We start from the raw sequence: 23,641 nt of genomic DNA on the forward strand, positions 1-23,641 counted from the left end.
CGTCTTGCGGTAATGGGGACTAAGATGTAGCATTGGACTAGTGGTGTGGCACGTTTTGATCACGTATGAAATGAGAATATCCACCATCGATATGGGTTTGCACCGATCGTGGAAAAACTGCGAGAGAGGCGTTTTCGATGGCGTGGTCACGTAATTCACGGTAACGAGAATTCACTTACCAATATTGGTGTGAACATCAAACTCAATGGTAAGCAACCAAAAAACCGGCCTAAACAACGGTAGCTAGATACGCTGGATGGGGATTTAAAGGCCTCGCGATTACATCCTGATCAAACATTTGATAAAATAAAATAACGCAACCGATCACGACAAGTTTGAACTGCTATAACTTTGGCGTTAATAGCCAGATTTCCATGAAGCAAGCACATATATACCAAATATTATCCTCTATGCTGGTGCAAAACTCGGAAGTCCTAGGATGAATTTATGGGGAGTTTTTCAGAAAATTTCTAAAAGTCAGTCATGTACTATTAGTAAGTTTATTTGAGCAGATATGGGAATGTGACATGTTTTGAGGCCTAGATTTCATCTAAACGCATCACCCTGATTTTTTGCGGATTTTTAGGTTGGGTAGTTTCCGAAAATGAGTCCTGTCTCACTTTAAGTGCATACATTTTTGGTGGGCGTCGTCCACAACTCCATTGCAAAACACACAATCCGGAGATCGCGCCTTTGCAATCTTGTGCAAGTAAGACTGAAAACTTCCATGCCCACTTAAAAATTGAGTAAGGAAATAATCAGTCTCACCATGCTTCCGATTCAGCCACGCACCTAAGTTGCCGATGAGCCGCGCAGTCCATCTGCCTCTAGTTTCATTTTGCCACGAGAGCTGCCACTCGTCTAGAGCACAGTAGATCTACTATAGGCAGTACCCTTACAAAAATGACCTCACTTTCAAATGTGCTTGCAGAAGCTTATCTGTACACATCAGAGACGCTAAACAAGGAAAAGGCCTAATCTTCGTCAAATCGTATTGGTAAGAGAGAGATCGGTGAGCTTTTGCTATTCTGGTACTACGGCGTGTTCACCCATATAGCAAAAAGTTGTTTCACGTATTCACTTATACATAAGCAAAAACTAGCCAATCTCACCAATACATTAGCAAGTCCGGGCGGTATGTCAAACACAGCTGATCGGGTTTTCGGTACATCTCGCTCATGCTCAAGGGCAAAACAATTTGAAATCGTGTGTACTCGCACTGATTTCCCCCCTTGAGGGGTAAGGGGGAGTGAGGTAGCTGTCTAGTATCTAACTCTGGTCTAGAGTGCGTTGCCGTTCTTCGCGAGCAACCACCTCTCTTGGCTCATCTCCCTTGCGCTTGCATATGGTTTGACGCTCCTTAGCAAGAAGGGTAATGGGGATCACTCCCCCGATCACCATCACGGTCAGTTCACAGACAGTGCGGTTCGCCGACGCCACTCGCAAAGCTCCTCGTCTCTGTACTTGCGCGAGAGCAGGACAGATAGCGTTGAACTCATCAGGAGACATCGCCTGATAGACTCCCACTGTTTACCATTAGCCTACTTAACGCTGAAACTCTAGCTACAACCTTGTTCGCTGCTGCTTTGATTTGCTCAAAAAAACTCATCTTTGAGTCAAGAGTCAACCCGAGGTACTTTGCCACTAATTTTGATTCGATTATCGACTCGCAGACCGATATGGGACGCAGGGTCAGAATTATCTTTTTAGTCAGGATGACTACTTCGGTTTTTTCCAGTGCAATGTTGAAACCATGAATAGTCATCCATCCGCTTGGCCGTCGCATCAATATGCCGAGTCTGCTTTGCGCCTGTTTGACAATGCGTCCAGCAACAAGAGCTGCGACACATAGCCGACCAAGCGTGACTCTTCTGCCGGGAGATGCATCTCGGGCATTTAGCTACTTCCGATGAGCTTTTCGAGCACTTTCCCAACAATGTCAAGCGTAGATAGTTAGGTTTAAGGTGTACGAATAATTATTCTGGCAATTGTATGTATAAAAGAGAACAAGTCGGGAAACCGGAAGCTGGACGCATCAGGTATGAAAGGTTTCTTTTGTAAAGACGTTTGAGTGTGCATTTGCCCCATTAGTACGTAACACGTAATATATTTACGCGTATCTATTATGTGAGAATATCCACTTTCAGGTGATATTGAAATTTAAAATTTTGTTAGTAATGATGCGAATTCCACTAACTAGGATCATGCTCTAATATAGAGCTCTAATATAGGCTATAATATATAGCCTACATTGCTGTGGTGCTAAGATCAACTTAAGAGGGTTTGGCAGCCTATTACTGAAAATTATAGTAACATACTATTTTAACTCTATTTGAAAGGTTACCGGTATTCATACCCTTCAGGGTATTTCGTAGCCTGGGCACCATATAGTGGCAGCGTTTTGATTTTTTTCAAACTTTTCGGTTGGGTAGTTTCTGAGAATGGCTCCTTCAAAGAGATGATCACGTTCGACCTCAATTATTTGGGACATTTGGCATTTTTCCATAACTCATCAAACTCTCGTTTATCTGAATTCTTCCTTCCACCTTATTCGAAGTCATGAAATCATCCAGAGCAGAGATCATCATTACTGAAAGTTTAATTCACTCGAACTCTGTCGAAAGTCTAAAACATTTAAAAATGTTTTTGTTTTTTTTTTAATTTATGTTTGTCTTTTGATTTCCAATTTTTTACTAATTTCTATCTATTTTCAGCATCACATAAGGCAGTGACAAATTCAAAATTACATTGAAATGATCTGATATGCAACACCTCCAATACACTGTAATACAAACTTTGGAATCAATAAATTTTCAAATTTTTCGAGCTAGCGACATCTGCCCCTTTCTCGAATGTGTTATGTCTCCGATAGAGTATAAAATTAGAACTTCCAGCGCGCCATCTGTGTTTTCAACTTGGATGACCACAAATCAGGTGGAACCGAGCGCCATCTACTTGCGACCCACACCAATGCCTCAGACACAACCCTTTAGTTCGCTCAGGTAGTTGCCTCATCGGAATCGTGTAGTTATACAAAATATCTTGACGTCACAGGTGAAATTAAGATGGGCGCTCCGGATTGGAGGTGTCTACGTCGGTCTGTCGTGTTTTCTTTCATTTATCTGTGAAAATCGCCCAAAGAATAAACGAAAATTGCTGAAACTTACGAAAGTCACGAACGAAACCCCGTGGAAGTAATAAGAACACGAATGCGCGACTAATTAACGGCATTTACGCGAAAACCAGGAAAGGTGGTTTGGTTGTGCTGCTCACCGTGACGGATGTCAATGCCAGCAAATTTGGTGATAAAGTGAATTTTTGGCATTTTTTCGTGTTTTCATAGTGATCGCCGTTCGAGTCGTTTTCTGCGATAAGTGGTTGCTCTCCCCGAAAAGCGAAGGTAACACTTTCGCAAAACGCGATTGCGCTGCCGTGGCTGCACAGCGTAATTACGAATTCTCGAGCGAGCAGGCAAGTGAGGTCTATCGAATTAGTGGAGCTGCAGCGAGGCACAAGCTCAGCAGCCCTTTTTCCGTTTCGTGCCAGCAGACAGGGTGCCTTCGCCTGCAGTCTTGACGGATTTTCCAGTCCCGCGACGGCCGAGCGAAAATCCGATTAGGAGCTCCCAGGCAAGACATCGCCCAACAGGTACGGGGGACCCATCCCCGACCTGTATCGCGTAAAGGCACGGTGCTGCGTGCAAGGTGGTGTGTGCTGTGAGTCCGTGGTGCAAGCGAAAATGCGTGCGATATTTACACGCTCGTGAAAATGCCTTTGTGATAAGCCCGCAAGATTCTAGACGTGTTGGGTGAAAAGTGTTCCTTATCGAATTCGCAGGGCTCCAGGCAGCCCCAGTTCACGGTGTTTGAAGTGCGCGCATCGGGCGATTGTGTAACCGAAGCCAGGAGAAAATTTTCCGGATGCTTTCCGCTGTCGAGGAGACCGTGGAAAGTTCCTAGTCGTGATTTGTGCCGAACAACGCTCAAGGTTGACGTCGGGTGGCGATTCGATTCGAGGTAGACACCGTGGAGACAGCATCCAAGCAGCCCTACAAGGGCGAGGGAGCTCGGAATTCTACATGAGGTAGGTATCTATCCTCACATTGGGGGATGTGTTTTTGAACCCTGGAATGTTTTCACCCAACATCCAACCATTTTTTTACTACATTTAAATGAATTCCGTCACGGATCGGGCCGATATCACCTGCCCACCTGCAGCACGGACGCCTGGCCCGCCAGGCAGTTGTTGCGTCGTTTATTCGCTGGCGTTGTTATTGTACTCGCTACCGACGTCGTAGTCAATCGATCGATTCGCATTTCGCTTTTGAAAACTTTGTTGTTTTTGGCAGCGTCGCAAGGACTCGCACATCCAAGTGGAGCGTGCCCGTGGACCATTCACTCACTCACTCGTTTTGCCTTTGTCGCCGTCACAAACTCTGCAGCTGGATCGGAGCTTAGGAGGGGGTAGCGGGGTCGAGAAGGAGACTCTCAAGACTCTCTTCTGGCCTTGTCCTGGCCCTTGTCCTTCAGCCCCTTTTAAGTTCTCTATGCTTGTCCTTGCCTCTGCCTTAGGCCTTGTCACTCCTCGCGTCCTGCGCATCCCCAAGCTCCCGTGTTCCTATACTCGCTCTCGTGGCGTTACTGTTTGGGATGGTGCTCTAAGAAAAATCCTCCCAGCACACGCATCAGGTGACGAGGAAAGGCCAAAAAGTTGTTTTCGGTCTTGTTTTCGTTGAGGGAACAACATAACCAAACATAACACGGGACTGGGGTGGTTGATTTTAAGGATTACGAGCTTATCGACCGCTTCCACATTTTCACACATAGTTGGTGCAGGGCATTAGGAAACGTAGTGGCTGGGGCAGCGCCGGGATGAAGTGACTGTTACTGCGACGAAATTGAGTTTTTATTGTCGTCGAGAACGTCTTTCGGATCAAGGAGTAATTGGAGTTATTAATTTTACGAGCAGTTTTCCTTGGTTGGCCGACAGGGGCTCAATTTGAACTGGAAATGTTATTCCGATTAGAAAGTGCTTTTGATTGCAGGAAAGTGAAAAGACTTTCGTTCAATGTGAAAGGATAAACTCATTTGCTTCCTGGAAAGGATGTGGGAAAAATAAACATTGCAGTTGTGATAACATAGTATGTTCACCCCTTTCCGGACTTGAACGCAGTTGCTATTGGGATTTCTTTGTATTTATTCCTGAACATAGAATTTTTCGCACTTCTCTTGCCTTTGACTTCAAAATCAATCCAATCACAGCAAGCGCACTTAAGCAGGAGAATAGGTTAGGTTAGTTTGGCGGGTGGAGCCGTAGTTCCAAGCACGCAGGCGTTTTGTTAGGCTCATTGTACTGCCTGTCAAATTGCCTATTCAATACCCTCCTACCCGTTATGCGCAGGCTTCTGAGGATCTGAGAATGTCTTCCAGAGACCGAGAGTGCGCAGCTTCTTCATCGGAGGAACTCTTTCCGGTATATCTTTGTCTAAATCTGCAGAAGTCGTGCAGCTGCATACCAGATGCAGAGCCGCCTCTTCCTCTCCTTAACACTGCCTACATGTAGCACTTGCCAGTGCATGGTCTGACACCAGATCCTGGCTCTTATCCCACCAGTTAGTGAAGTTAGGCCCTTGGTGAGCCAATCTGTTAGCGCTAGCAACTAACTCAATAACTCAACTAATCCATAGTATTACTATATAGTGCTGACAACGCTATATGACTATCGAAACCGATTCGAATGGTACAACACTACCATTTTTGTTACAAATATTGAATATGATTGTCTCCTTACCCAGAAATCTGGGTCAGTTCTGTCGCTCTAGAAATACTTAAGCAAACGAGCCTTTGGATCTGTAGCCAAAGTGAACAATTCAACGTTCAGCGAACCGAATGTATGTACATTTAATTTCATTCCACACGCTCTCGTTGGATTTACTTTGTTGGGTACAAATTTATGAATAAAATTTAGTTCGTGCAAAACCAAAAACACCTGTTTTATTAGTAATTTTTGGGCCTTGCCTACAACAGGGTGGACGCCATCCTCCTTGTCTATTATCAGTCGAATCAGAGGGTCGTTCTCTGGTCAAATACTTCGAACGTCGCGATTAGCTCAACTTTAGAACAATTGCAAGGTAATCAAGTAATGCCCGCAGATTTTCGTGAAGGTAGGCTTTGTCAAGAAGCCGCTCGCTCAACCATTACAGGACCAGAGGCAATCTTAATGATCGAAAGGTCAACATTTCTACGGAATGGCTGAAACCAGCATTCTTAGCTATCGCTCCTGACAATCCGTCTCAGCACTCAGGATCACCTCAGCTTCCTCCTTCTCAGATCGAATAGCTTCAAAACCTCGTTAATATCCCACTTATGGTTCAACCAACGCCGATTCAACTTCAAGACGATCGTCAATCGAAGCCACCACTAATTGTTTTCCAACCGATATGTACATCCCAGCCCGTTTAGAAGTCTGTCGTCAACTTAAATTGACTGCGATGTCATTTCAGGATACAGCAGCCAACGGGCAACCGAGAATAACGTTGCATCCGCTTCCTCAACACATCCGACGTGTTTATCCACTAAAATTGTATTCTAACAATTCAGCTTCCTGCGAGCAGAGTGTACATCTAGCTTAACTTCAAACGCCCAACTGTCATGTTCGCTTCTACCCGTTACAGTTTTGAAATAAAATTAGTTCATGCATTACCTAGCATGCGTGTTTTAGAAGCTATTTTTGCTCTTGCATGCAACAAGCTAGTAGCACCTAAATAAATACGCTGCAAATATATGTTGGCAGCTTCCTGCTGTTAGCAAAGTCTTGCCGCAGCACCAGACCATGCATGCATGCATCAAAATAGGCTTTATCATTGAGGTGTAAATGCAATGATTCCGTTGTACTGTAAGTCCCCACGTCTTACTTACTGTTGTCCTACAGAATTATAGCAATTTGCAAGATTTCTTATATTGTTGCTGGATATGAGGGCTAAAGGTTAGCTTCGATTCGAAATGTACCATTAAATATTTGACTGTTTGTATCAGCTGGATTTCCATTCCTTATAAAACGAGGATTGTGTAGCTAGTTGTGAAAAATCCACTTCAACATTCCCTTTTGTTTCTAGAATCTGAAACGTTGCCGTTTGACAGATTACCTCAGGCCGGGCATATTCAATGGATTAGAACAAAAACGCAGCTATTCTGTCGTCCCTCCTATCGATCTCTCTCTTCCTTTTTCGTCTTAAGAATGCCTTCAGTCTAACGTGCCATTCTGCTTCACTTATCCTTGCTCTGCAATATGATCTCAATTATAGTGTCCTTCTGCATAAGGGGAAAAGGTATGGCACGCGTCTTGCCGTAAATGCAATTGTATGCAGGTAAGACTGAGCAGCTGGCTTAGGTACACGGCCACAGTCCATCTACTCGTCGAATCTCTTTCCCAGAATTGCTGCCAAACGCTGAGAGTGCGGACTCTCTTCACAAACGATGGGTTTCTTATTTCCCTTACCTTCTCTGCCGTATATAGGTATCCGTTTTGGAGAGCGATCGGAATATCTCCTGCTATCATTATTAATGCTGGCTCCGAGATCGTACGATAGATGGATGCAGCGCGCAAAGCTCCTTGCCGTTGTACTTGGGCTGCTGGCTTGCGGTACTTCTTCTTACTATGGGCGCCGACCTACACTTCATAATCGTAAAGAAGGATGAACTGAATCGTACTCATCAGCATCCAGATGTCTACTGGATAAGGGACCTCCGGCATTGGCCATCAGCCAGTAAATCGTAAACATTTTAGCTTCAGTCTTGTCTGTGGTGTTTTAAATTTGCTAAATGGTATCAAGATGAGCTTGATACCTAGGTATTTCATCGCTGGTTTCGTCAAAACCACGATTTTAACGGAAGGATGACCTGGATACAGGGGGCTGTGGGAACCCTTCTCGACGACGACTTAGATTTTCTCCAGACTTAGGGAGTGTGTGTACATGGGAGACAAAACCTAACTCCTGCCATAGTACCCTCTTTGCCTGTTAATTTCGTGGCGGAGTACTTTTTTCGCTCTTTCTTGACCTCTTGCGCTCTGTACAATCCCCCGAAGTATGAGGTACTTCCTTCGTAGTCTTGCTCTTCGCCTTATTCGGCGGATGGTCCTAACGATCTTTCCGCAATGAAAATGCCTTTTCAGGATCGGTGACAATGGCCAATTTTTGTCCGCTGGAGTTGACATCATCATTATGTGTTCCTCCATCTCTTCTTCATTTGCAAGACAGTCCAGATGTCGTATTTCAAGAATGCACATGGTTCTAGATTGCTTTCGTGGCTAGAATGCACTGTTCTTGTTCGGCAAGTAAATCGCCGGTTCGACTCCGTGGATAGATTTAATATCTACCCCAACATCTTCTGGTTTGGCGTTGTTGTAGATTTTTCATAGAACGAGCGTTATCTGATCGTCTCTCTTTCTCGGGTGATGATTTTGGTGTTCTAGTTGATGCCGACTTCGCTACAATGGACTCACTGTCATTGATACCCAACTTACGCTATATTTTCGCCATTTTTTGACGCTGGTTGATCCGTTTGGTTGGATCTTTCGGAATTTTTCGTGCTGCGTCGGGTGACAAATTTGCCCTGTTTTCCCGTCGTCTCCTTTCATCAAATATGTGATGTCGCTTTGCTTTCTTTGCTCTTGTCTTTGGGATGAGGTCCAAACTCTCTGCTGAAATGACTTGCGTTTCAGTCCGGTTAAGGAGTTCGCCAATGTTTTTTTCCCGAGTGAGTGACGCAACTTAGAGCTTGCTATCTTTTCTCGATGCCCTTTTTCCGATCTGGAGCATGATGATGTCTTTCCTTTTTAGCCGCGAGAACTATTACTTTCCCTGGTGCTACTCCTTCTCACGTAGCTTTTGCTTCTAGCAAAGAAGAAGCGGTGAACGGGGTGTCGTTGTAATGGTTGATACTGTTGTTGGCGTTTTATCATGGTTCCCAACCGTCATCTCTGGTAGAAAGTGCAATCGTCCTTAATGTTCCCCGGGATTGTCTATAGGAGCGCTGGGCGGCAAAAATGCTTATGGGAGTTTATGTTCAAAGCCGGGATCAGGCGCTAGTTGGTTCTCCATCTCAAATGAGCTTGCATTGCCATTTTAATGATATCATTGTTTTGAATGAACTTGCAGCCCTGCCAAGATTATTATCTGCACGGAGGTGGCTATAACATTAGCCTGAGAGCCGATTCCACGAAATGTCACTTTGTAGTAGTAAGATAACAGAATAGAATAGTTGTCATATCCAACCTATTCCGAGTCGTTTGCCAAACCATAAGTGCGTGTCGGATCGTCGTCGTTAATTCATTATTAGGCTGAAGCCGGTCTCTGGGTTGAGGGTTGTTGGTGGCTGTCGGCCTTGGATTGGATGCTGTCTGCGAAATACACTTCCAGCAGATGGCGTTTCCTCCTCGCTTTGTGAACATAGATTAACCAGCTGCTGGCTGCATTATTTAACAAGAATCCGCTTTAATTGCGAGTTAGTCTCTTTCGAAAATCGTCTCCTTGATAATCGTTTAGCCAACCTTATGCTCTTCCTCCAAGCTTTCTTCTTCATACCAGTTGTGATCATTTGGGTTGTTTTCTCAATTGCGGCAATGGATTTAATGCAGCTCGTAGGGGTTGTAATTCGGGCACCTAGCACTAGTTTGCAAGTCGCGCAATTTATCTTCCACAGATTACGAATTGAAGATGGATCTGCGCCCATTACAGAATGAATGAAGTGATATCATTCGATATACGCAACCAAACCATGATGTCGATGACCTCTTGGAAGATCGTATTGAAGGAAATCGTTCGGTCCCTACTATTCTCATAATGTGGATCCAATCGTGTTGATGTTACAGCTTCTTCAACATGAGTTTACGGTTGACATACTGGTTAGCTCTCATGAATGTTTTACTGGGAACTTCGTCTCCGTCGTAAGGGAAATAAACAGTATGCTTTAGTGACTACACTGAACTGTCGCAACGGAAGGTTGATGTAAAATCTTACCCGGGGCAAGAGAATTTGTATCGTACGCTGCATGTCGGTTATAAGTTGAACAAGTACCGCGGACAAATCAGGATAATAAATCCAGGATAGCGTGATATGATGCCTCTCTTCAATGCCTAGCTTTTAATTGAACAGTTTGACATGCAGGAGGCCCCTGCCAACCCCATATTTTGTTTTCTTCGCATAACAAATTCTTTCTTTGAACATTAAAAAGAACAGGATCTACGGATAAATGCTAACCAGTAAGTAACTAGGATTCCTTAGATAAGTACAAATATGTATTATTCGTAATAGCACTAACAGCAAAGGTGTAAACATCTCTTTTCCAGTTGGCTATGTATAGGGAGTAGGAAGCAAAGTGCGACTAATGCAATATGGAATTTAGTCAATGGAATAGTGGATTTTATTGTATTCGAGAAAATCAGGAATGTGACAAAAGCGGCGAGAAAATTTGCATTACCCATTGAAATATGGAATTTAATCATGACATGACACGCTGCAAAGCCACCGACTGAGCTGGTGATGACACAATCGCACAACTTTCGTTTGATGAAAATCCTCTTCTTGCTGGCCAAATTCGAAATAGGAGGTAGGAGGAGGCTCAAGAACGGATTCTGTTTATCTGCATTATTTCAATAAGTTCGCGTTTTTTCCAAATGCTCCCTTTTTTCGCAGTTTCGGGCTTTTGTCTGGCCAGTAACAGTTGTGACGATAGTCATTCGACGTAATTTCGTGACTGCATATATTAAATCATTACTTCTACAATTTTGATGGTGCATGAAAATTTCATCTTGGTTAACCTGCGCAACCAATATCTTAGAAATATTCATTCGAATGCGCTTTTGGTCTGAAGTGAGAAAGCGCGTCACTCAAGGTGCAGCTGGCTTACGCATTTTGAATATTTCAGTCAATATATCACAAACGCGATCTTTCGATGACCCATGGCAATAACTCTAACCTTGATTCTACGGTCGTCCAGTACCACTTGGTGCAACTTTTCGGTTTTTGACTGTCTCGAGTGCTCATGAACCACTAAGCTGGTACGACCGCTTTTAAATTTGTCTACCGATTTCTTGGCTGTGAAGCAGACTTTCTGTTTAGTCCAATTCGGTTTCAATTTGCGTAGGCGTGCTTGAAAGGTTCAGGAATTTAGCCATTGCACATTATTCCATTTTTACAAAAGCATTCACATAACACAATAACTGACTTTCCCAAAAATCGAAATTTTAACAGGTGCAGTAGTAGCTTGAAAATGGGAGAAAAAATTAATCAATTTTAAATTTTAATCATTTCCATTTTGTTATAACGACAAAAATAAAGCTCTGTGATTTCAAAAGCATTTCGTATGAAATTAATCATTTATATGTATTTATTCTTAGAGTTTGTGATGTATAAAGTAATGGGAAAAGTAAATCACAAAGATTACATAGTAAAGGACTTATTTATTTTAGATTACCTTTCGTCAACTTTTGTAGACAAGTTTGCGGTCTTGTCTCGAAAATTTGGTATGATATCAATTTCCGACTCTGATAATTACTTCTGCTTAACAAAATTCTTCGGATCCGCAGTAATTTGGTGAATTTAATTATTGCTCAATATTGTGGTCATTCCATTCTTCCACCCAAGTTTCCGTTGCCTCCTGAATGAAAAAGGAGTCCTTACATATTTTAAAAATCCATGATCTATCTAATCCTAATCTAAACGTTAGAATAGCAGGCAGTTCTTTTCTCCCTCTTCAAAGTCACTTTTCCCAGCGACATTCCTGGCACATTCTCCCAACTCTTTTAAAGAATAGTCTGAGATGGAATAGTTTCCCATGCAACCAGTAACATCCATGCAAAGGGGGGTGTAAGCTTTTTTTCATCGGATATAGTGTACCAAATGAAAGGTCTCGTTTAGTGCTTTCCGAAGCAGGACAGTTTTGACATTCATATTAAAGGGAAGGATTGTGGAGGCTTGAAACTGATCATTTGTTTCACGGATCCATTCTCAGAAATTACCCATCATGTTTAAAGCCCTCCTTCATCGACATTAAGCGTTATCAGCATTTCTTCCAAGAATAGTGACGAGCACATATTTGGGAGATCCAATAAACTTTGTAAATTTCTTTCTGCGCAGATACCGTTGTATGGAGGAGTCTTCCGGTTAGTAACATTCTTGCTTTGCCCTTAACAAAAGGTTACAGCGAGGGTAATGTTTTTAGTTGCTGGATTTATTAATTCGTATTGTCGGTAAAATTGCCATCAACAAAAAATGAAAAGCTTCCCTTGCCGAAAGCGGAGCAATTATTTCGCTTCGAATATGCTCGTCTGCATTTACTGGCACGTGTTGGAATATTTGCGATGTTTTCGTGTATCTATGAAGCATCTCGTTTATATGAAAGAAAAACTTATTAGAACCGAGTCGATACCTTCTGTCCGTCTGTCTGTCTGTCACACCTGACTTATTCGGAAAAGGCTGGACCGATTGTTATGAAAGTTGGTGTAGTCTGTGGATCCCCCCTTTACATACAGCAAATGGCACCATTTTGCGTTGACTTTAAGGGGGCCCCATACATGCGAAAGAGGAGTGCAAAATTCTTTCCATAGAATGTGGCCCCCCACATGACCAAATGAAAGGGCTCAATTAGTACTTTTTGAAACTGGTCTCATATCGGGTGAAACGTAGGGGAGTGAGGGCTTAAAATATGATTCTCAGAAAGTATAACAGGTCCCGTTCTCAGAACCTATCCAACTGAAAAATCTGAAAAAAAATCACAGTATCACACTATCTAACCGAAATCTAGACTTCAAAATACATACAAACGTAAAATACATTTTTTGGAAATTTCGTGCACTCTAAAACGTGTGACGTTATCATCACATATGAATTCTTCAATACCACAACAAAATGAGCTCTTATGAATGGGGGTCGCAAAGAAATATTTTGTTTTAGTTTTTTAGTCATATACAAATAACAATATCAATTATTCCTGGCAGATATATGTGTGTATGTATGTATATATATGTTCTAATGAATGACTTGCGGTTTCGTCCAGGACAGATGCAACTCATCAGACGCTGCCTCACCTCTGCCCTGGGAGCAACGTGAGCAAGTGGTTACAAGTGGTATTTATGATTATGGGTTTCTCACATAAGATGAACACAAAACCTTTATCCCGGAAAAGGGACCTTCCGGCATTCCCACTTGTTTTTTGAAGAAGTGATAAAGTTGCATGAACAATAACTCCATCGCCTGGGTTGGCGCAAACTTTTTTTGTTTTCCTTCTTTCCTTTTAATACTTCCAAAAGCTTATATCTTCGACCTTGTAGTCTCGATGATTCTATTGGAATTTCAAAGGAAAACAAGTCGGGAAACCGGACGTTTTAGGTATGAAAGGTTTTGTGTATTTCTTATATAAAAATATTTGAGTGCTCATTTGTCCCATTAGAATCTAGCATGTAATATATGCACTTTCGCATGATACTGACAGTCAAAGACTTGGATTTGCACAGAAACGACAAAATTGTGTAGTTTCTGAAAATGGGCCCGTTAAAGAAATTATCACTTTTGGCCCCCGCACTTCCCACTTTTCAAATCGATGTCAAAACTAAGACCGGTGTCGAATAGTACTAATCGAAACCTTTCATTTGATATCCCACATGACTATATTTCCTGGAAAATTTTGTACCCCCTTTTGTATATATGGAGACCCCCCTTAAGTTCGACCGAGAATGATGTTATTCACTGTATGCGTGAGCATTCACAGTTCCCACCTTTCCACCAGATTTGGGGTCAATTGCTACAACGGTTTCTGAGAAAAATACGTGTGGCAGACAGACAGACAGTAAACGGATTTTAATAAGGTTTTGTTTTACACAAAACCTTAAAATGTGCTTCGTTTTAATGAGTTTTGAGCCACCAGGTCGTCAATCCGGGCTTGGCGATGATTTGGGCCGGCTCGCCGCGCTTCGATCACGATCTTTTTCGCTTGAGATTTTCATACGTGATCCACTTTTCATCACCAGTCACCATCCGTTTCAAAAATGGATCGAATTCGTTCCGTTTCAGCAGTGCATCGCAGGCGTTGATTCGGTCCAAGAGATTTTTTTTCCGTCAACTCATGTGGCACCCAAACATTCAGCTTTTTTTGGAATCCAATCTGCTGCAAATTGTTCGAAACGGTTTTATGGTCCTTACCCAGTTCCTGGCCAATCGAGCGAATGCTCACATGCCGGTCTACTTGGATGATTTCGACGATTTTATCGGGGGGGTGTATCTTCGACATCCGCTACACTAGAACGAAATCAATGGAACCAACGCTGTGCTATGCCCATCGTTAACAGTGTCGGAACCATAAACTTCACAAATTTTTTTGGTCGCCTTCGTTGCATTTTTACCTCTCAGGTAGTAAAAATGTAAAATATGACGTATTTCTTCCTTGGTGGACTCCAGCTTTGACGCGCTATAACTTGAGACTGAAACGTACGATCATAAAACTGTCATAGCGACGCCTATAACCCATATTGTCGGCTGCAAATCGCCGTATAGTATGACCCGATGCGAAATATAATCATGCGGGGGTATCGAATGAAAGGTTTCCATTAATTTTTGACATCAGTTGTAAAGGAATGAAATGTGAAAAGATATCGGTACGGCGGATATATTGATACCTGAGGTAAATACTCCACAAAAGCAGCTTCAGCTGAATTACCCAATTTGATTACTTGGTTAACATTTATACTTAGCTTACGTTATCTGTACGCAAATTGGACTTTAAAGAAAAAGGAAACTTACTTGAATTCGCTTCGAAAAATCATCTAGGATGATGACATTGTTAGTTAAACTGCTAACTGGTGCTGGAGTAATTTCAAGTGGTTTCCAATTCACCATTATTACTATTTGCTACGGCAGCATTATTATTGAATTTTTTCAAAAATGCCAAATCCATAGGATTATTGTCAATGGCAAGTGCTATATTGGTTTATTTATTTTCTCTTAAAACCATTAAAATCAACGCTGACGACATGTTACGAGAAAATAACGCGTGGGACTATGTTAAGGTTCAGAGTTACTTTTATTGTTAATCCAATATATAAATAACAAAACGCCAGACATAGCTTCATGAGAGTTAAGGGAATAGTTAAGCTGTCCGTCTTGTTTGGATATTTAAATTAATTTAACTTTAATTTAAAATTTTAATCTAAAAAGCAATAAACAATTTTTTGGGAGTGTGAGTAAATTCCGCCAACCTGTTCTCCTAGCCTTTTAAAATGGGGATTTGGCAACTGAAAGCTTCAATGCATTATTATATTATTGCACCATAAGTCACTCTTTAAGAGAAGTGCAAGAGAATTTTCGGATACAAACAAATATTGTTCGAGTTTTATGAGAAAATGAATCCTAAATCTATCTCACGGAGGATCACAGCCTAACAGTGCTATTTAATGCCAAGCTGACCTGAGGTACCCAGTTTAGTTAACTATTAGGTTGTTGCACATGAAATGGCGGATTTGGTACTAAAAATTGAAACGACTGTAAAGCTTGCAAAAATTTATTCAATTAATCAAAGTAGATGCCCATCGATTCAAGACACTTTTTCCAGCGAGATACAAGAGCGTATATGCCAGTTTCGTAGAAATCCAATTTTCGCGGGTTGATTAAATTGTCGAAGGCCATTTCGATGGCCTCTTCATTTCTAAATTATTTTTCCGGCAAAATTGATCCAAATGCTTAAAAAAGTGGTAGTCCGTTGGCGAAAAGTCCGGTGAATATGGTGGATGAGGCAGAGTCTCATACTGCAATTCGTTCAAATTTGAACCGTTGTTCTGGATACACGAGGTCGTGCATTGTCGTGAAGGAGTATTACACCACCTCTGTTGACTAATCTCGGCCGTTGAATACAAAATTGTTGGTGCATTTCTCGAATTGGGCACAGCGTTGCTGTGCATTTATCGCTTCTCCAGTTGACAAAAAAATAGTAGATAACTCCAGCTTTGGATGGAAACTCCGTTTCGGCATATGTTTCGGTGGCTCATCAGCATCTAGCCATTGTGCTGATCGGTGACGATTGTCGTATAATATCCACTTTTCATCACATGTCACTATTCTGTCCAAAAAGGGATTGCTTCTGTTGCGGGAAAGTAAAGAATTGCAAATTTCCATTCGAAGCGCCATGTTTTGCTCCGTAAGGGCAAGCGGAACCCATTTGTCGAGCTTTTTCACCTTTCCAAGTTGTTGCAAGTGCAGGGAAACTGTCGAATAGTGTCCGCCCAGTTTCTCTGCAATGTCTCTCATAGACTGACGTGTGTCGGATTCCACTAGCAAACGCAGCTCGTCATTGTCAATCGATGGTCCTGGATGTCCACGTGGCTCACTTTGAAGGTTTACGTCGCCTGACTGGAATTTGTGGAACCACCGCCAACCTAATAGTTATACGAAAATCACTTTAATGAAAATTGAATGTTTTTTTTTATCTACAACTAGCCTGTAACCAATATATGTACATTTTAAAAAAAGTCAATTATCCTCTATTTTTCTACAATACTAATTAAGCATGTATGTAAAGAAGAAAAATCATTTATATTTTACTTTTATTCATGGTTTCCTGTGATCTTTTTGGTCCAGTGCATCTCTTTTGAGCGTCCTATAGTAGTAAGCTACCATATTCTATTTCTGTTTGCCTTGATACCCTTTTTATATGCTGGGTGTATCCTATGGATACCAATTTTGGCCCTGAAATTTAGAAGAAAACATCCAAATGTCTGTGTAGAAGGTCTACTATTAGTTGCATACAGCATCCCATACACTTCTAAGTTACTAAGACAATATTGAACACCTTTTCCGGCTCTGTGGTTTCCAGGAAAATTACGAACCGTATTTCAAAAACATGTTCCTGTGAACATTTCAATTACATAAAGTTTTTGTTCAAACTGTTAACCAGGACCAGAATCTGCCAGACAATGAAACCTCCCACACTAGTTCGACCCTGAATTTGCGTCTACTTTCACTTGAATTTCCAAAGCACAAAAGCACAGTGCTGCAAGAGTGAGAGGAGTATTTTCCAACGTCCCATTGTCTTACTTTGGTTACGCCGAGTATCCTGGGCACCCTCGATATGGTTGTCGAAGAGCGTGCGCACATTCCAGAAACCAATGATAAACGGTATTCGATATTCAAAAGTTGTAGTCATGAAACCAGTGCCTATCCGAGGCGTGATTGACGTCTCGTTAGCAGCAGAAAATTTCTATTCCTTTTTAGTTGCCCTTTACGATAAGTAGGAAATATTTGAGAGTATTTTTAAATACCTTTGCCAGGAATCGACAACGATAACATATAGCTGTGGTTGATGCACTCGCCCCACATAGGGGTTTTTGACAAGTGTACATTGTAGATATAGAACTTTTGCCCCCTCTATCGCTAGTAAACTGTGGATACGTAATTCACATGTCCTTCTGCAGTTCTTGTCAGATTTGGGATCATAAAACCGGATGTGTGCTTCGCTCCATTCTGAAATTTATAATACCGACTTAACTGAAGGAACTGTACTGGGTTAACTTGCCAAGAAAGGAACACTCCAGGATGCTGTTGGGAGTACGAATTCACGCGTTCGAAAGATTGTTTAAACCTCACCAAGAAGCGCCTTTAGATCATAGTGGGAATATTAACAGATTGCTGCAGGCTAAACGATCACCTGGGGAAGCTAGAGATGTCTACGGGCACTGTGTTAATTCTGTAACGAGAGTGATGAAACGTCCACACATGTTCTCAGACACTCTCCGGCACCTTTGTAAAGTAAACTAAGGCACCTGGGAGAATACTTAATACCAGATGCAAAGTTGAAGTACTTGGAAGTAGGGACGATAATAAAGTTTCTGTCGGTTGTAGGCTTAACCGGTATAGTATAATTTATAGGTATACTATTACCAGTAAAGGGGCACAACAGTTCTTTTAGGAGAAAGTGCGACGTCCCTTGACAAAATTATTATTACCAGCACAAAGCGAGGATGATATACTATCGTTTTTCTGGTTGGCTTAATATATGGATAAATCGCATGTTAAGAATATCCTCAATGTTTTTATTTGTGCTTTTTTATTGATAGGAATATCAGGAACATATTAATATCCATACTTCGAATAAATATTAATTCTTGCCAATTTGCATATTATTTCCAACACGTATGGAAATCCGAAATAACTAATACAGAATGTAACGTCGAACACTAGAGAGAGTTCTTTGGACAGCTACTCAAACTTTCACTTGTAGGTTTAGGTGATGAAATGTTGCATCGTTATCTCATACGAAAAGAAATTAAAATGTATACCATATAGTTGAAAACTTTCAAAGCTTGCAAAGTGTACAAACAGGGAGAAGCTTAGCTCTATGTTATATGGAGCAACAACCGGGAGAAATAAATGGATAGACAACGACGAGGAAGAACAGTCCGATTGTCCAACACCCAAGCTGCAATCAAATCATTCAATCACCATCCCGGGACTTGTCGTAATAGAGTTTCAAATTATTATTTCTTTGACGATGTTATGGTGATTTTGCGATGGAGTAGAATTCACAGTTACGGCCAGGATTAATTTCTGATAGGTATATCGATGGGGATTCATCAAAAAGAGATCAAATGTAATTGCGAACCACATGCGCTCTCACAAAGGAGCTAATATCATAAAGGGCAAAGTTTTGTTTTATTTTTCAGTAAGTTTTGTTTGATAGGACCAATGCGTGCACAATTATTATCCAAACGACAAGTCTGCCACGTCTTCTTAAAAATATTGGATATAACTATGTTGGCTTGAAGTACCGATTCGTTTTTTTCCTTACAACAATCTATCTTGGGTTTAAACAATGCTCTAACGTTTACATTGGAAGAAGCAAGTCGGATTAATGATTTTGGTCATTAACATCATCCAGTTCGCCTGGTTTTTGTTTTGAATCAAAGCAGTTATTCACTTTGGACAATGTAAATATGACATCATCACGTACAAAATATCAGCTTAGATTGTGAGTCAGTCCTATCTTTTGCTCGTTTTTGACTGAAAAATTAAAAGTTCTGTGCACATCAAGTTCCACGTGGGGAGCTTGGAATACCATCACCAAGGGCATTGAGAGACATTGCGGAGGCGATGGTGTATGGTAGATGTCATCAAAATTATCGATTCACATTTACCGAAAAAAATCAATGATGCAAATAGTGAATGGGCTTGCACTGACACTAAATACGCTGCTTGCACTGACACTAAATACGCTCTGTTGCATTCATATCAATGCTTGCTCTTTTTCGCATGCTTTCGGTGATAGTACGGAGCTCTCAATTAGAAAAAAAGTCCTTATTCGAAAGTTCATCGACCTTAGAACATATACACACTTTGAATAGGTAATAATTTACTCTATAATTACATTCACCGTCGTTTCCCTAGTTATATATACCCCAAACTACTATCTTCATTACATAAACAAACACATCACCACGAACACGTAATAGAATTCAATTTATTTCAGATTTTGTTGATGTTTTCATTGTATCTATTTCATTTCGCTTTCTACAATATATGTCGTCTCATCTTGATTTGTATTTCTTATACATTATTCATTGTTTTGCTTTCCGTGTGTTTTTTATTTTTCTAGATTTTCGTTCGACACAAATCACTTACTGTAGAGCACTTAATCGATATCTTCTAAATTGGATATGCACATAAACAATAAAAGCTAGAAAATTAACACGGTGGTAAATGTAAAAGGAGTGAAGCTGTTATCCTGCTTTTCGTGTGTGCACATGTCAATGAGAAAAACACAGCAAACATTCATAACACAAATCACATCACCATCGCACAATGGACATTTCTACAGAGCCGCTCGTACAAACAACGTCAGGTGATTTAAACTATTTTTTAACATTACACATTACATTAGCTCGAAAACAGTTAAACTAATTAAATGATTTTGTAATAACACTTAAGGGGAAAATTTTAAAACATTCAAATTATCTGAATTGAAGTCATTACCCACCACTATTCAAACCGCAGCCCTTCGAAACAGGGGTTGCTTATGGTTTTACATATCCCTAAACTAGAGTTTTACTTTGTGTATGTATCCCAACCCAATCGCCGATCATCGGGAATCAAATATAATCATATCCCTGGATTCCTTGGTGACTTCCCAATGATCCCATCTTTTTTCTATAGTATTAAAGTTCGTGAAACAGTTCAGGATGAGTAAGATTTTTTCTCTAAAGCTCCTATCTTAAATTCAAAGGTTTGATGACGAGAGAGTTATTTTGAAAGAAAGTTGGACCGTCGATCCGCACCGAGCCTCTGCCTTGAACTCACCGATTATGGACATGCTAGTACTCAGAAGTTTTTATGTTTTGTCAAGCTACAGTACGAGTAGATCCGTCATCTACAGCATTTTGCCTTTTAAAATAATAAAACTAAAGTAAAATATTAATATATAATATGATTGGTTCAGAATAAAGCCTTTATTCGATCGCTTTCGAGTATGAAAGCCATAATAAACAATTTACAGAACGGAATATTATTGGCACGATGCCAACATCATGAATCTGCAGTTTTAAGAAAACAAAGTCCAAAGTTTGGAAAATTTGAATATGTGTGAAAATCAAGCTTTTCCACTACAAACAATGTTATGCAAAAGTGAAATCCGTCAGCTCTTTAATAAGAAATTGCTCTACATAATAAAATATAAAGCGTAAAAGCAAACTAATTCATGGTGTCGACGTTAACAAATTTTGATTCATGTTTTTAGTGTTTCCCACAATATGAATTTGCATATGCATTTTTTTACTTTAACAAAATTAACTGTTAAACTAAAATTTTCAATTATTTTTTGGAAGTTTTATGTAAAATAACACCTGATCTAAATTAGTTTTTCTGTTTGTTTGTTAGACGCACTTATTTCGAAAACCGTCGGATCTATTGATATGGGTTTGATAGTCAAATGCAAATATGCGATGATGCTGGAAAATTAACAAATCTTAATATGCGTAATAAAATTATATTACGCCAAAGTTGTTCTTCCTGCTTGAATTTGCTGTATCCTAAGAAATAGATTGCTAGTATATTTTAGATTAAACTGGAATAGTCTTGTACCGTAAGTTTCTGATGCAAACAAAGCACAAAACCTTTAATATCTCACGGACTGTTCTCTCCAGAACGAATTCGCCATGTAAACGGACCTTCAAAAATAACGCACAATGGAATCTTTAGCTTCGGCTCTGCGCACTATAGGTTTCCAACGCAGGTAAAATACGGAGCATCGCATTACGGAAGCTCCAAACTTTCAGTTTCCGATTTGTTTAGCTATTGAAGAAATCTCTCGTTTACATTGGTGTCCCTTCAATACTACATCATTTTGAAACCGATATAATTCGTAGTTGTTTCTTGAAGTATCTGTTGACATTCGTTATTGTGTTTTTCTGTGTTATCACTTACGAGTCAGATAATCCTAACCTAAGAAGCAAGTGAGTTATTGTAAAACTGTTACTTCTTTATTCAAAAACTATCTATAATACTTACAACTTTTGGGCCGTGAATTAAGGTGTCGCCCTGCTGAAAATATAATCGAAAAGTATATTGTAAAGTAGAAATGACAAAAGTTTTCACTTCGATGAAATCCTCGACAAATCAATATATTTGTTGAATGACATTTTAATACTTTTAAATAAGACTACACCACTCATGGTCTAAACTATTCGATAACAAAACGGGTACTGACAACACCTTACTCAGGTATGTGAGGAAGGCGCATGGTTTTGGTTTGGGAAACCCAACTGTTAGGAGAACATATAACAGCGCAAAAGGTTGCGTACCATATCGAGGTAACATCTCAGAGGAAGTTGAAATTTCAAGTGGAGTCCACTCTGGTATCGATACTTTCTCACTTCGTTATAGATGACATGTTGTATGCTGGCTTAACCGAAGAACGCGGAGAAGTTCAATGGGCGATGCCATCTTTTCTCAAACACGCACTTCCTCACCGAATTATGAATCTTTGCAAAATTAACATGAAATCGAATGGTTATAAAAAGAAAATAATATTTGTTATCTTTGCAATTATTATTTCTTTTTGAAAAGTTTTCAAATTATGTTAACAAAAAAGAATCTAGGTTTTTTTTTTTTTTTTGTAAAATTAATAAAAAAAAATGGAAACAAATTTTTTAAAGCCAGATAAACTATAAACTTCAAACTTTTTAACATATTTTCTGTAAATATACAGGGTGTCCCGTTTATGATGGTACAAATGTTAGTGGTGGATAGTACCACTTGTTGTTGTATGTCTTCAATCGCGAAGGTCATCATGACTTGAAGATATAACTGTTTAAATTGTAAAGAAATTTCAAAATCGACTTTTTATCCAAATTTCAATATGCATTTTTGCAACAGCACTATAAACATACAAACCTGCAAAGTTGTTAAAAGTTGCCCCATTATGTTAACGTTCAAATGACACATAAAGATGCTGGGCTTAATTATAAACAAGTCGGAATACCCGAAGCTCGCGCTTCGGGTATAAAGGTTTTGTGTTCATCTTATGTAAGAAATTTCAACGCACATTTCTCTATCCGTATATAGCTACAAATCCAACATAATCCTTTATATTTTTCCAAACTACGAGACATACGTACACATTACGCTCACCCTAAACAAACAAACTGCCTATTTCCGAATACTGTACACATATATCCACGTATATCAATTGATCGTACCCATATTTCCGATTTACTTCTTACATCTATCTGAATTAGGTACTACCCGCAAAGTTCATTAGCACGCATATACTATATACCTACATACACACATGTCTGGTTGGAGTAATTGATATTCTCATACAAATGACTAAAAAACTAAAACAAAATAATTCTTTGCGACCCCATCCATAACAACTCATTTCGTTGTGGTATTGACGAAATGATATGTGATGATGACGTCATGCGGGTTGTAGAGTGCACGAAATTCACAAAAAATGGTAAAGTTTTACCCCCTATAACTTTGTTAATAATAATTGGATTTTCTTCAAACTTGACCAAACTGTGCACTATGTTCTTCATTATATGCACGCTAAATTTTGTACTTCTAGAATGAACATAAGGGGGGGTTCCGGGTAAATTTCTAAAATGTGGAAATATACTATTATTAACTTTATTTGTGCAGATATCGGAACCGGATATATTTTGAGGCCTAGATTTCGTAGAGATGCATCACTGTGATTTTTTTCAGATTTTTCGGTTGGATAGGTTCTGAGAACGAGACCTGTTACACTTTTTGGGGGTCACATTTTGAGCCCTCACTCCCCTATGTTTCACCCAATATCAAATATTGAACCAGTTTCGAAAAGTACTAATTGAGACCTTTCATTTGATACCCCACATGGCTACATTCTGTGAAAAAAAAATTTGCACCCTCCATTCACATGTATGGGGAGCCCCCCCTTAGACTTGACACAAGATGGCGCCACTTACTGCATGTAAAGGGAACACCAGATTACATACTCTCACCAATTTTCGTGATAATCGGTCCAGCCGTTTCCGAATAAATCGGGTGTGACAGACAGACAGACAGACAGACAGACAGACAGACAGACGGACAGACAGACACCGTCTCGATTCTAATAAGGTT

The 23,641-nt window shown here is 40.3% G+C and overlaps 1 protein-coding gene and 1 long non-coding RNA gene across 2 annotated transcripts in view; one reads left to right on the top strand and one right to left on the bottom strand.

Moving 5' to 3' along the window:
* Positions 1-23,641, top strand: part of LOC119659183 (rho guanine nucleotide exchange factor 18) — a 120,115-nt gene that overhangs the window by 16,255 nt on the left and 80,219 nt on the right. Inside the window, exons 2-3 of the mRNA XM_038067146.1 lie at positions 2,715-4,083; positions 19,635-19,880. Of these exons, the coding sequence (XP_037923074.1) occupies positions 19,841-19,880 (40 nt within the window). The 5' untranslated portion in view covers positions 2,715-4,083; positions 19,635-19,840. The remainder of the gene's footprint in view (positions 1-2,714; positions 4,084-19,634; positions 19,881-23,641) is intronic.
* On the bottom strand, positions 16,288-21,793 carry LOC119659205. Its single transcript, XR_005250329.1, has 3 exons — positions 21,542-21,793; positions 20,016-21,475; positions 16,288-16,422 (listed from the first exon to the last, which is right to left on the bottom strand). It is a non-coding gene; the product is annotated as an uncharacterized LOC119659205 (long non-coding RNA).

This window comes from Hermetia illucens, chromosome 1 (assembly GCF_905115235.1).
Source record: "Hermetia illucens chromosome 1, iHerIll2.2.curated.20191125, whole genome shotgun sequence".
Taxonomy (NCBI): domain Eukaryota; kingdom Metazoa; phylum Arthropoda; class Insecta; order Diptera; family Stratiomyidae; genus Hermetia; species Hermetia illucens.